Source organism: Hibiscus syriacus, unplaced genomic scaffold (genome assembly GCF_006381635.1).
Source record: "Hibiscus syriacus cultivar Baekdansim isolate YM2019G1 unplaced genomic scaffold, ASM638163v2 tig00012370_pilon, whole genome shotgun sequence".
NCBI lineage: Eukaryota > Viridiplantae > Streptophyta > Magnoliopsida > Malvales > Malvaceae > Hibiscus > Hibiscus syriacus.
In genome coordinates, this window is record NW_024062270.1 from 1178506 (window position 1) to 1193885 (window position 15380).

The 15380-nt window shown below is 30.4% G+C and overlaps 2 protein-coding genes across 3 annotated transcripts in view; one reads left to right on the top strand and one right to left on the bottom strand.

The window, feature by feature from the left end:
• LOC120205306 overlaps window positions 1-11447 on the top strand; it is a 30652-nt gene extending 19205 nt beyond the window's left edge. The window contains exons 8-9 of the mRNA XM_039205216.1: window positions 10855-11031; window positions 11182-11447. The gene's annotated coding sequence lies outside the window, so the exon portion shown is untranslated. The remainder of the gene's footprint in view (window positions 1-10854; window positions 11032-11181) is intronic.
• Window positions 6019-8100, bottom strand: LOC120205307 (protein transport protein SFT2-like). Of its 2 annotated transcripts, XM_039205217.1 has the most exons (4): window positions 7702-8100; window positions 6656-6923; window positions 6416-6520; window positions 6019-6272 (listed from the first exon to the last, which is right to left on the bottom strand). In XM_039205217.1, exons 1-4 carry the CDS (start codon window positions 7884-7886, stop codon window positions 6162-6164), a joined length of 669 nt encoding a protein of 222 aa, XP_039061148.1. In that variant the 5' UTR covers window positions 7887-8100; the 3' UTR covers window positions 6019-6161. The 2 variants fall into 2 exon arrangements, with proteins under 2 accessions (XP_039061148.1, XP_039061149.1); XM_039205218.1 differs by lacking the exon at window positions 6416-6520.
• Window positions 11448-15380: the final 3933 nt, after the last annotated feature.

Sequence of the window (15380 nt, forward strand, 5' to 3'; positions counted from 1 at the left end):
ATAAATTGAATCTACTACAGAGGCAAAAGTGACCATTTTACCTAATAAAATCAAAAGACATGAATTAGAGTTCTCCTCCTTTGGTTTTGGTCGTTTTGATTTTTTCTTATATAACCACTAATATCTGATTTATTGATTGACTAATCTGGATCGGGTATTATAGAGACAAAAGTGATTCTCCCAACCCAGTTTACTCCACTCGCAATCGTTAGGATTCAAGCCCCTAACCTTGTTTAAGGGATCCAATGTCTCGTCCCACCAGACCAACTAGTCCTTGATTTTGGTTGTTTTGATTACATTGTATAATTTCATATTTTCTAGTATTGATTTTCGTTAATGGACCCCATTGGGTGCCAATAATTATAGTTATAGAAATGAAAGGGTTTGGAATGCAATTAATTAATAAAAAACAAAGGTTTGGTAACTGCATAAGTTCCATGTTTAAAGGTCAAATCACAGTATTGCTTTCCCTAATTCCAGGATTTGGGTTCCCTACATATCTTCTTCCTAATTATGGGTTTAAGGCTCCATTTAGGTCAAATTTTGTGTGCTGATTAGTAAAGCTTGTTGTTTATAAGAGATTGTTAAAATATTGTTCTGCTTTAAAAGGTAGGCTGGACCCTTCTCACAATTCACAACTAATTTCTTTCTTGTCTTAATACATTTTTAGGTGTTTAAATTATACATCAAATTAAAACAGAGATACTTAATACTTAAATTATAACTTTGATAACGCATTTAGTACCTAAACTATATTTCCATTTTTTCAAAACTTAATGTTAAGAAACTAAATTTTAGGTATGATTTTGAATTTTTTTTTAATTTTAGGTGCTAAAATGGACCAAAATTGATAGTTTAGGTACTAAACGCATAATTTACCTAAGAATTGTTTTTGCTAAAAATAGATGCCTAACATTTCCAATGTTATACTTTTATGTGTCTGGACGATAACGACTGTTAAATTTGGCAGTTATCTAACACGTCACGGATATAAATTTTCAATTTTTTTAAAATTTTATGTGTGACACAGGGAAAGATTGAGACGACCGATGTTGTAATATGCAAAAAAATTTGATTAGTGAGTAAAACGTAATTTTTGAAAGATTAGTGGCCAAAGTAGAAACTTAGAAAAATTCAATGACCAAAGAGGTAATTTTCCCAAAAAGTTTTATTCTATAAATAAATAGTTCATCTTTAGGAATAGATTCTTTATGCAATTCACATTTTGATATGAAATTTATGTAAAGAGCTAGTAAGCGATAAAATTTGATAAAGTATTCGGATAATCGGATTGAATCAAAAGCTTACAAAATTTTGAAGAATGGTAGTATTGGGTTTGAAATATTAATTTTAGTATAATTTAACATGGAATAGTGGGATTAAGTGGATTTTCCATGTTAAAGCTGAATAGTAGAAATTAAGTGAATAAATTGAAATTTTGAAAAAATGCAAGGGCTAAGATAAATGTTGATATTTATATGATGATGTAAGAATTGTGATGAAATCATGGAAAAAGTGGTAAATATCAAGATTCATTAAGAGTAGAAATGACTTTTGGACTAAAATAAATTTTAATTAGAATTTAACAAGTGCACATAGATATTTTTGTAAAAAAAATCAAGAAAACTCATTCTTCTCCCGATAAATTTCGTGCACCATATATAAAAATAAGGTATGTTTTTTTCTTTTTTTTCATTTTAGTCCATTTTACTTTGATTTTTGAATTAAGTTGTGAAATAAAAAAAATGATCTATATCAAATTCTCTACCATTTGATATGAATATTACATGATTTACATGCTTGAATCAATAATTTTGTTGCTAGAGTGGATGGTGAATAAATTGAATTTTGATTATTTATGGATATATGCTTGTGCTATTAATGTTATAAGGTTGTTTTCAAGTTTAAATAATGATCAAAATTACTTAGAAATTTTGATACACTATTCGGTCATGGTTAAGATTGAAGAAATGAAAATTTTGATTAGTTTTTGCTATGGAAATGATTGAAATTACATGGAAATGTTGTTAGAAAGATGAAATCATGCTTGAATCAAGTTAAAAATCAAGCTTAATACACTTTAATCAATTAGGCCTAAGGGAAGAAGATAAAGAAAAATTGTGGAAAAATTATACAATGTCTAGAAAAGATGTGTGAATGATTCTACATGCTTAAAATATGATTACGACCAATTTGGAAATTTTTGAAAGTATAGGGACTTAATTGTATAAATTGATAAATATGGGGATTCATGTGGAATTTTTAATTGTTGATGTTTTATGTTGAAATTGAATGTTAGAATAATGAATTTGACATTAGGATGTTTATTGAGATTAAACATTAAAATTATGAAAATAATAAGACTAATTCGCATACTTTGTAAAATATGAGGATTAAATTGTAATTAATTAATAGGTAAAGTACTATACTGGAAATTATATTTTTAGAATGTTGAATTAATGTTAAAAATATGAAATTGGATTACTTTGGGAAATTAGTAAAGTTTGGGGATTAAATCATAAACACGAAAAATATATGGACTTAAGTGATTTTTTTGTAAATTTTGAGGTGATATGTTTTAATTAAATGATGGAAGCTTTGGTTATGTTAATTAAAGCTTGAATTGAAGTTAAATATGTAAGATTGTTAAGTTGGAGGACTAAATTACAAATTTGTATAAGTTATGGGTATGAAGTGGAAATTGGTATAAGTTAATAAGTAGAAATTAAACATGTTATTCGAATGTTCGGATTTATTTTATGATGCCTAAATTTAGTATTAGATAGCAAAAAGGATTATATTGAATAAAATAGAAAAGTTGAGATGAAATTTTTAAAAAGAATTTATCATATGATTAAAATTATGGTATAATGGATTTAGAATTGAATTTGGAAAGTTGTAATGGTATAAGAGTTAAATAGCAAAATGGAAAAAGATTGAAGACTTAAATAACAATTGTATAGTTATTAAAAAAATAATTAATATATTGGAATCAAATATTAAAATATTGATTTAATATTGAAATATTGATTTTGGACTAGTTTGTTAAAGTTTGAGAATAAAAATATAAATTGCTTAAATGGTAAGCTTAAAGGTTAAAGAATAAATATGAATAATTAAAGTATTTGAGCAATAAATAATAGAATGGTGACTCTGATATTAAAGTATTATTTGAGACTCATTTAGAAATATGTATAAGCCAAATGATCAAATTGAAAAGGTGGAGAAATTATGGGATTAAAATAGAAATTTAGTGTAAGATGATACGAGAGATTGAAGTAAATAGTAATAATAAATGTTTATTAGAAGTATTTGAAAGGAAAATTGAATTATTGTTAAGTTGAAAAGAACCTTTTTACATTACTTGAGAAATTGAAGAATTAATAGGTAAAGGTTAGAAAATTTGTATGTTGAAAATTATAATTAAGAGGACATATTGAATTTATATCAATATGGAAAGTTGTATAAAGTAGAGGTACAGTTCGTAAGTTTTAGGAAAGTTGATGGTAAAATGATAATTATATATAAGTTAATGCATTAGATTGAAAATAATGTGAAAATAATTGATATGGATTCAAATTGAATATTGAGGAAATGATTTGGATATTTTGAAATATTGAAATTATAATTGAAAGAAAATTTTATTGGTGGCTAAATGTGAAATGTTGGAAGGTTAGGAGAATTGTTGTGAGAAATAAATTATTCAAGGAACTATGAAGGTTAATTCGATAGAGTTAAAATCAGTTTTCGATTTAGTAAAAGAAATTAGTATTGAATATACATTAATGATATTTTAAGAATATTTATACAATTATGAATTTATTATATTAATTAAAGTATGAACACATGATTAAAATAGTAAATGAATTTGATAATCTTTCTATAAATACTTTTATAGGAAGAATGATATAAGATTTCAAATAACAGCCCAGTGTATAAGATTTGAGAGACAGTTGTACGCGAGGTGGAGTGTTATTGATCGAACATACAGAGATACATTCATGTACAACATAGTTATTGTATACATTTATGTATTCGGGGATCATAAGTACAGTGTTGATGTGTTCTACAGTACTTGTACATTCACAATGCACTTACGGTGCAATTATAGGGCACTAAATGTGACATACAACTATAGACCACATGCAACTATAAATGTTGCATATAGTATAATACAGTGAACCTGCTGTATAATCACATGACACTAAATGTATCATACAGTCATAGATTACAGGCAACTTTGCTGCACACAGGGCACAAATGTGCCACACAATTAGAGGCAATTCATACTGCATATAGCATAGAACACTTAAGCATAGACTCACGTGCCATGTATTCTCATGATTATACATTGGGCTATAAAACAAAAATAAAAGATATAGAATAGTAAAAGTATAGTATAGTAAGAGAAATAATATAATAAAAGAAATTATACAGTAAAGAAATCATCACAATAAAAGAAACAATACTGTGAAAGGAACGATACAGGAAAAAGAATAGTACAGTGAAAGGATTATTACAGGAAAAAAGAGTAAGTATAGGAAAAGAAACGATACAAGTTTAATTATTATATTTTACAGTAAAAAATTATAAAAATAATGTAAATTGCACAGAATTGTTTATAGACATTGAGTTATATTGGTTTGAATTGACATATGAATGATATGTATATCTATGTAGTGATGATGATATAATAAAAGTTTTGTCAACGGGTGGTCGTGTGGTGGTAGACAACCAAAAGAAATTTGTTTTAAAATAAGTCTGGTTATAGATATTTTTATATATAAATTTTTTATATATAGTGTTAGAAAAATAAAAGTACATAAACCGTGCTCAAATGGAAAATAATATAGTATAAGAAATGTAATAAGGAAAGGTGAAAATATGATAAGATACTATGTGGTTATGTATGAGTGTTGTAAAATTTTATGTTATAAAGATAAATCAGTTAAATTTTAAATTAGGCAATTTTAAATTATGTTATGAAATAGTATTAAACTGTCTAGATATTGAGTGAGATCAGATGTAAATTGGAAATTAAAATATTACATCATGATTTTAAACGGTTAAATAGTCAGATAATAAATGTTAAATTAGGAAATTTTAAAAGAAACAAAAATTTTCCCTCTTTCGAATAATAACGGTTAAGCAGAAACATGTGATATCATTAACTTTTATTTGAAAATGAATGCGGGTTAAGGATGTTACAGATATCTAGCCAGAGTTGATGAAAGATCACATGGTAGAGACCTACTGCCAACTTGTTTCTAGTTTACTGTAACAACTACAAGCTGCCTAGCTCACCGGCTCGTAAGGAAAATCCAGAATTGCATCCCAAATTGACGGGTTAGTGTGAGCTTGGCTATGCGGTTATGTACTCTTCGAATAAGAATGCATTTTCTGAATGATTCTGGCTTTCTTGTTTTGTTGAGTATATGAGATCCTTTCTACAATCTATGTTGCGTTGAAGGGATATCTAAATGATCCGATCGATTGCGTTAAAACCACGGTAGCAACGGAACCGGGGAAAGTATATAGAAAAGACAATTCTTTCCTTTCTAAAAAGAGTCCGATCCACATTGACATCGATGGAGATATAGGGGGCGACTTAAAGCCATGTTCACAAAAGAATGAAGGCTGAGGTGCAGAGGACATGGACAGATGCAATTTCCGTATCAAATTGCTTTGAAGATCCGACACAAAACAGTACAAAATCGATCGACCAGAGCCTATGGAACGCAGGCGAGCCTCGTTAATGAATAGAGACCATAGGGCATAGGCTCATCTTTCACCCCTTCACCAGTTTCAGGTCATGATCTTCAAAAAGAAAAAGAACTCCAGACCTATGTTGTTCGGACTCTTTCATTTTTCTTGAAAATATAACCTTCAAAAATCCGCTAAATACATTTAAAAAAACTTAAGAAAAATCTAACCACAGCCGTTTCCAACATTCACACCCAAGTCCAAACGATATAGAGAATTCATCCTATTAATAGATTAAGTTCGGCCGTTCCGAAAATTTTGATGCAGGTAAAAGTACATTTGTTACAGTTCTTCATCAGAAAATGCTGACAACTTGGAAGCAATAAAACAAGGACTAACACCATTTAGTGACATAAGACAAGTATACAAGGCAAAAACAAAGGTGAAAAGCGACCAGTTCACCTGCCGAAACAGCTAGTAACTGTTGAGGTAAGGGTCGATGTGAGAAATTTCAACCCAGCAGATCCACCAGGGAAGTAAGAAATAGCATAGTATGCAAGTGCAAGGACCTACGAGTTTCACGGGAACAGCAAGAGAAAATTGATATCAAAACCGGATGATCATGCGGGCACTAAATATCTCAGCTCATAATTGAATAAACCTAACAAGTTTAAGATAAAATAACCGAACAAAAATGACATGTGTAGTATACCTGTAACACAGAAAAGAGAACAGAAAGGATGTAGCTGTGAAGCGCCATGGAAACATAGATGGTACCCACCATACTCCCAATGAAAACTAGAGTAAAAGGAAGCCTCTGCATCAATGGTGTGAAAAGAACAGAAGAACATATTAGATGCACAAAATCGAACTAGATGATTATTAACTTTTCTAGCAATCAGATTGCTAACGAAAACAGGGGGGGGGGGGAATCAAAGTATAGCATAAATACCTCTTTTGATGACATGTGGGCTAACTGATTCTTTGGGCCTCTAAAAGCAAAGAATGATCCGATGATAAAGCCACATCCAAGAGTAAAGCAGATAGCAAATTTCTGTGGCATGATCACCATGACTGGAAGAAACATGGTAAAAGCGATGAAAACGAAGAAGATCCCACTCGCCAGAAATAAACCAAAATAGACAAGTGCTTTTCCCGAAGGAACACTACTCGTGGCAGATTGGAAGTTCCCTGGAATATCTCTCACCCCCTTTGAAACACTGGAGCACCAAGAACCAAACCAAATATGAATCAACAGGATAAAAACATAATCTTAGGACTTGTACCTATCCATTTTTGTTGAACTTTTAATGGGAGAAAAACAACTTTGCATGAGTTTTTGTTCAAAGATCCACAGAAACTGCTCTTCCACCACTATAGGGTATTTCAATATGTATTAGTGGTATAATTGGGGAAGACGAGAACCAAGTATAGCTAGCCAATCAGAAGTACAAGAAGATTCAATTTTACTAAACCCCGATCTAGCTTGGAATCTCGAACCAAGATCAAAAAATACCAAATTATTTCTTCTTAACCGATGTGATCTTATGCCCTCCTCTACCCTTCTTCAATCCTTCTATACTAAATCAAATCACCTTTTTAGCAGAGCATCTTAGAAACATGTGTGTGTATTATATAATACAAATTCATTTACACACATCTATCATGCAAAGAGGTGACTATTACAAAATCAAAAGTCTAACAGACCCAGATATTGAATGACATTCACATTCTAAATCCTAAAATTGACAGTGAACCAACAAAAAACCATAATTCTACAATCAATTTTAGTAAAATTCAACAATAGCAATGCACATTGAAAATAAGCCCTAATTCCCATAAAATCAAATACCCAACACCAATCAGCAAAATCGAATCAACCGGCAAATCCCACAAACAAAATGTTCAATCAAATCCCATACTCAACCGTAAAAACAAGCTAAAAATCGAAGCTTCATTCAAATTACCCAGATCAAGAAGAGAGGAACGATGGCTTACACATTGAAAGTACCAGTGACGGTATCATTGGCAGACATCATAGCAGACTCGAGATCGAACCCAAACGCAGTGCCTTCGTCTGATTCTCTCGAAGCTGCATATGAATTCCAATCTGCTAAAAGCGAAGATCCTTCTTTTCCCTGTTCCTTACCCATACTGCTGTCCCCTGAGAACCAAGCTTGCATCTTTTTTCTCTCACTTTTTGTATAAAAAATTGATTTCTTCGAAGAAAAAAAAGCTCTATAGATTCACCCTTTTCTTGGGGTTTTTGTTTATGGATTATTAAAGACTTAACTACCAGGGAAGTGACGAGGTTGTTGTATGAGAATAACTGCCCTTGTGGGAGCTTGGGAATGAAGAAAACATGTTTTTGGTATTTCTTCGTTGTGGTTCGACAAGGCAACGGTGATGTTTTGGAAAAACCAGTTGTTTTTTTAATTGTTTAAAATTTATGGATAAACTACGTATTTATCACCTAAACTATCAGTTTCTTCCGTTTTTTACCTAAAGTTTCAAGTTTTTCAAAATCATTCCTAATATTTAGTTTTTGTTTCATTTTAGTTTCTACAGTTAATAACTTAACGCTTTTAGTATCTAAACTATTATTTTTGGTCCATTTTAGTACCTAAACTTTCATTTTTTTCAAAATTTAACGTTAAATTTTGAACAAATCTACTAAAATAAAATAAAAACTAAACTTTAGGTATGTTTAAAAAAAAGTTTAGGTACTAAAATAGATAAAAACTAATAGTTTAAATACTAAAATCATGATTTACCCAAAATTTATTTAGGATAATTACCTGACTCAATATTTGTTGTAAAATTATCCGAATAATACTTTAGAAAATAAAATTATGACATATAAAATGTTGAGAAAAAGATTTTATATAGAATCATTGCTATATTGTTTTACTGAAAATATTTGAATCACTCGATAATTTTGAAAAGACGAATGACTCATTTAACAGTTTCTTTTAAGTTGTATGTATGTTCATAAAATAATAAAATTATAATTTGAACGATATATTTTTTAAAAATATTTTATAATCTCGACGTCTTTTAAAAGTTGTCAAATAATTTAAGCGTATTTCATGACGTATTGTAGTCATATATCTCCAGAGGAGCCATTGTATATCCGTTATTTTGTAGAAGAAAAACTAAATTTAGTTTAATAGTCGATGTGAATGAAAAAATAAGAAAATTTATATTCTCAAATATTTAGAATAAAGTATTAAAATTTTGTATTTTCATTCTTTAATTTCTAGATTTTAACTATTGACGGTAGTAATTATTATAAATATAAGATATTATCTGTTTAAATATAACTCTCAACCTTTTGATATTAAAAGTTCACACCCGACATCTATGGTGTTCGAGCTTAATACCTCAATGAACAACAATTATTTTATCGCTGATATAGCTCGGGTGGTGCTAAAATCTACATGTTTATACGTTATAATAACAAAATTATCGATTAAGATGAGACTTGATCCACTAATTTATTTAATTATTAAAATTATGTTTGTATTAATGTTTTTAATAAATAAATTAAAATAAAAATTAATAAAAAATAAATTAGATCCGATAAAATGAAATGAATAGTTCAACCTTTTTTCCAGGGAATGCATAGCTTTGTCATAGCTTCTTCCACCAATCCCTTCCCATTAACTGCCAAAACTAAAGCTCTAAAGCTCTCCTATTTCCTCCCAAAAATTCTTTAACTCTCTCTCTCTCTCTCTCTCTTCAGCATTCATGTCGGTATGTTGATTTGATTTGATTTCTTTCATTTTAGATGGATTAATCTTTGGTTTGTTTTGATTCATATCTCTGTTGGGTTCTTGATTCGTGATTTTTTTGTTTGTTTGTATTTTCCCTTAAAAAAAGAATCATTCTTCGATCTAGTTTTGTTTCTCTGGGGATTCCTTTTGAACTTTTGTTGTTGTTGTTGTTTAACTTGTAGATTGTATATAATTTGAGGTAATTATACCCGATTGCTACTTTGAAAAGGGGGAGAAAATAGATTTATATCGAATTAAAATGGAATGCATTAAGCTAATGGGTGATTTGTTTTGGCCTGTTTTGGGGATCATGATAGGGTTCTTGATAACACATTTAGAGTCAGGTCGCTGATCTGGAAATTTAGATTTGTATTTCGTTTGATATGTGGTATGTATACATTGTTGATGAATAGTTATGATTCAATATATACTTATAAAAGTACTTGTACATGAATTTATCAAGACTGAAATTATATTAGAAATTCCAATTTCACTACTAAACATGCATCTAACAAATCCCTTGCACGAACCGAGTGATCTCAGTGGTAAATGAATTATTGTTATTCTTTGATGTTTCAGGGTCGAGCATCATGAATGATAGGTGTGCGAGCGTTTAATGTCAAATGGTTGAGAGTTATCTTTGAATGGATTTTGCATTGTACTTACCTATTAATATGGGATTGAGGTTCTTAAACGAAAGCTTGAAATTAGCTTTTGTTAGAGTTTTAGTGTAAATTGTGACCAGTTTCCTTTTGGTATGCTTTTTGTAAGTGACCAATAACAAGCTTTTAGAACTTTATCTTTTCTCGAGTTTCTGTGTTTGACTTGTGTCTGAGATCCGACTAACATAGATTTAAACTGCATTGTCTATTTAGGCCCACTGATTTAACCAGCTCAGCTGAATTCACTTTGTTTTGTTGTCAATGTTGTAAAGCATGTTGATTAATTTTTCAGTTGTTAAAATGGAAGGAAATTTGTTTCAAGCTGAAGCTGAAGTTATGCAAATGCCTTTATAATGGCACTTAGGGGTTCAGATAAGGTTCATATCCTAGTGGTAAACATTGAAGAGTGGTCTATAGTATAATCTAATTCCTTCTACCAGCTTTTCGAGTTTAAGAACCTTTTTTGGTGTAGGATTTCTTCTTTGTTGAATGTGGAAAAATTGTTTTGGTCCGAGCCAGGAATCGATCTGTATGCTTATTTGGAGAACTTGTAGGACTAGCAACTATTGACCAACTTGGTATGATGTATGATTGAGTATATTGTAGCTATTGGCTGCTTGGGGAACCTTAGACACATTCTAATTTTTTGTTTTGTTATGAGGATGTTAATGAGAGAGCATTTTACTTCTCTTTCTGCCTAGGACGAAAACAAGGGTCGGCCATTGCCGAAATTCGGTGAATGGGATGTCAACGATCCAGCATCAGCCGAGGGGTTTACTGTGATCTTTAACAAGGCAAGAGACGAGAAGAAAACTGGTGGCAAAACCGAGCCAGCAGCAAACGCTGATGCTAATAGTAAGCCAGGGGCAGATCCAGGAAAACCACAGCAAGTAAGTAATCCCTAATGTGACTTCATTTGCTTGATGATAAATGCTCATTTGCTTGATTGTTGCACTGTCGTCGCGGTCTCCGTATGATTGTTATAAACCATAGGTGTTCTAGATTTCTATCACGACGTGCGCCCCTCTTTTTCCTTTCAGAAAAAGAGTCTCTGCTGCGTGTTGTAAACCGTAGCCGTTCTCGGCTTCTATCACGATGTGTCCTCCTTCATTTTGGAAAAAAAAGGCATTTCTGCCTGCAAGCAACACTGGTGGAATCTTGATGAAGTCCGGCATGTAAACGAGCTTCTGCAAGTATGTTCAAGCCACCACCATATATATATAAACAAAAACCAGATCTTCAGTGCTGTTATAAGTCCTGGAATTACTTTTTGTGTGTGGTCTAAAATTTAATTCGCGTGTTTGTCAAATGGCTTTCTTTTCTTCTCTCATCTTCACATGCACAGATATAATGTTATGTGGTGCCATATCGATATGCATATGCGAACATATGTATGTATATACATACACACATATATAAGGATATAATATGATGAAAACATAAAACAAATAGGATGTGGGTTAAAAGTGGGCTGAAGAAAAATAAATTGGACAAAAAAGGGTATTACAATATTGTGCTTTGAACTTCAAAGATCATCGTAACATTCAATACCCAGTCAGGACAGTTTGAAGTCGGATATCAATAGGGATGGGCACGAGACTTGAACCCGATGGTTTCTGACCCGACTCGACCTGGTCAGATTTTCAAAAAAAAATATGGGTTAGGTTGGGTTTTTTTGGCGGTTATGTTCAGGTCGGGTGGAGTTTGCATTTAGGGGAAAAAATATCATACCGGACTCGAAAAAATATTGTCACCTTATATATTAAGGATAATTACAATAATATTCCTCTATATATTATTTTTTTTAATTAAATACCTATTTTTATTGAATAAAAATAATATTTTTTAATAAATATATTATTTTAGGTTGGGTCGGGTTTGAATTTTATTTTAATAAGATGGTTCGGGGTCGGATTGAATGGAGGGTATTTTTCAGGTCGGGTTCAGGTGGAAGATGTATAATTTTCGGATCAGGTTGGGTTGATTGAAACCCGACCCGTACCTATCCCTAGATATCATATGTCATATTGATCATTGAAGTGATTTGAATTCGAACGATCCTAAAATCAAGCAACTCTATTTTTGCTTTCTTTAATTGATATCCATACATTAGTGACAGTATTTACATAAATAAAACATACAATGTAGTGATCACTCATCCTAATCCATGCTTGAAACTAAGCCAAGTAAGTAACATTTTGATATAGGGATGAATTCATGAATTTAAGTCATTCTCATGCTCAAGATATGATATCATTGATATTTACCAACTTAGGATTATGCATTTGAGTGTCATGCAAAAATTCAGCTCAATCGGATTTCAATTTCTACTTCAATTGCATAAACATGGCATATTAAGGACTAAGATGTAAATTTTTAAATAATTTCTATACTAATATGCATTTATTAATTTTCTAGCCCATACAAGAAAATAAATTTACTATGATTCAATACAACGTTCATACAAGCTCTATGCATATTCGTAGTTGAATCGAGTTTAAAATGCTTCTTGAATCTAAAAAAAAATTATTACTTATAGGGACTATATTGTAAAAAGTTAATCGAAATCGGCAATGAGTTGAAAATATTAGTTTTTTGTTTAATTATGAAATTAAAATAATTATAAATTCACCGTTAAAAACCTAACTTAATTAGATTTAAATTAAACACGCATCATTGAACTGGCAATCAAATTCTTTTTTTATTAATATAAAGTACTTATAAATGATAAAATATATTTTAAATACTTTCAATTGTTTGACAGTGAATATTAGTGCTCGAATCTGAACCTTTAAGGATAACAATTATCCTTTTAACTAATGAAATCGCTTGATTCGTACACACCACGTCACCACTTCTGTTACGTCATCAATTAAATCTAACGATTGGTGACCAAACGCAAACAATATGTAATATTATATACTAGTATGTTTTTTTCAAAAAATAATTAAATAATCAAAACAGATTTATAAGAATAAATGGGTGACCAAATGGATAGTTTACCCTAAATAAATCAATCTAGTTATTTCTTATATCAATTGGTTTAAATTAGTTTTTACTACTAAATAAATTAATTTAATCTATATTAGTTAAAAGAGAAAAACCAATATTTTATATATTTAACACTTATTATTTTAAAAACATAATTATAATTATTTTTTATTCACGATTTAACTCTAAAAAAATTCATTTGAAGTTTGATAAAAACATAGGGATGGCAGAATGACCCCCGACGGAAAACCCGAAACCCGGTCAAGTTCGAGTTGATCGGGTTTGAATGATATCGGGTCGGGTCGGGTGTCGGAAATTTTTTTGGGGGATTTTTTCGGGTCGGGTTCGAGGATGGGGCAAGGTATCCCCGCCATGCCCCGATTATATATATATATATAATATTTTATATTATTTATATTAATAAAATCATTTTTATCCAAAACTATTGCCCACAATTCTCAATCTATGAGGAACCCGGTATAGGAGTCAAATATTACACAAAAATGCTTAGGTCGAGCATTGCTCACCTAATAATGCACCGTAATGTTGAGGTCGGGTTTTACCCACCTTGTACACTGTAGTGTTTTGTACTGTGTCTTCGCTAGACACTTTGAGGCATGCACTATGTTCTTCTCTAGACACTCTAGTGCTATCTAATATGTAGCTGCTAGACTCGATGACATGCCATTAATACCACTGAACCTCAATATCATACTTGGGCATCTAGTTATTAATTAAATCATCCATGGCAACATATAACCATGAAACAAACATTAGGGCAGTTCATACCCAAAATAACATTCATGTCAAAATTTCATGTTGATAAAACAAGGTAAACTTATCACAAGTCTTTCCGATGATGTATAAAACATCTATGTACATGATGTATAAAACATTTATGTACAATGTCATGCATGTATTGCACTCACCTTAACATTTTATATAATCCATAATATGTGCCTCACTAATTGTCCACAATAAACCCTTTTCTATTTGACTTGTTTCGATAACAATTCGATAACAAATCAATCACAATCTGTATAAATCACAAATTCATAACGATACATATGTTAGTATTGTACTAACATAAACACATCCCATAACAACTCCATAATATACTTGGAACTCATTTTCTACCAAATATTTAACACTTAATAATTCCTTTTAACATTGGCACCAACTTTTCCAATTACATAAAATGGTTCTTCACCATTTTATCACTTAGATACATCATGATCAAATACTTTATCCTTTAAAACTACGTTTTCATGATTTTGCTCGATTTTGATTCGATTCAAGCATGAAATCAACTTTCAATCAACCTTTTAACATCTCTATAATCAAATCCCTAATCAACTCTCATCAGAACACAAAGTTCTCCAACTTATAATTTGGCCGAATTTTACATAATAATCTCTAGAAAGATTGAACATGTTTTAACCATAAATCAAGCTTGAAAATGAATCTACAACCTCTAAATCATCAAGATTTATCATCAATTTCATGAATCTCATCGTGAACATAAACCCTTGGATTTGGGATCTTAGAAATCCAGCAATATTAGAAAGAAATATTGGTATCAAATGATAGCGTTTTTCGCGTAGATCACTTTCCTATTTCACGGCATAACCCAAATTTCAAAGGAATCGACTCAAAAATGGAAAACAAATATTTTCCCCTTACCTTGATATAGCTCACGTCAATGGAGAAGAGATGAACACTCTGACATTAAATTTCAGATATTTTTCATGCTTATCTATATTTAATTTATCATTTAATGAATATTAAATTTATTAAATTGAGAAAATATCAATATACCCTTAATGAAACTTCATAATTACCATAAAACCAATATTCTTATCCTTATCATCTTCCAAATCATATCACCTTAACCTTATCTTCATCCATAAGTTAAATATGAACAAATAATATCTTAGTTTACCGATTTGCCCTTACAATTTTCTAAAAATTATAATTCAGTCACTTTAATCAAACGATTCAGATTAAACATGGAATTAAACCATTAAATATTATTTTTCAACATTTTAAAAATGTGAAAATAATATTTTTATTTTCTTATTTTCGTGACCATTTGTAATTTTTTAAAATTACACTTTGATCCCTAAACTTTTTAAAATTTATACTTTGGTCACCAAACTTTACCAAATTTATAATTTGATCGTTAAATAAATCTATTTATGGAATAAAATTCTTTTGGGGAAAATTACCACTTAATTCCTTAAACTTT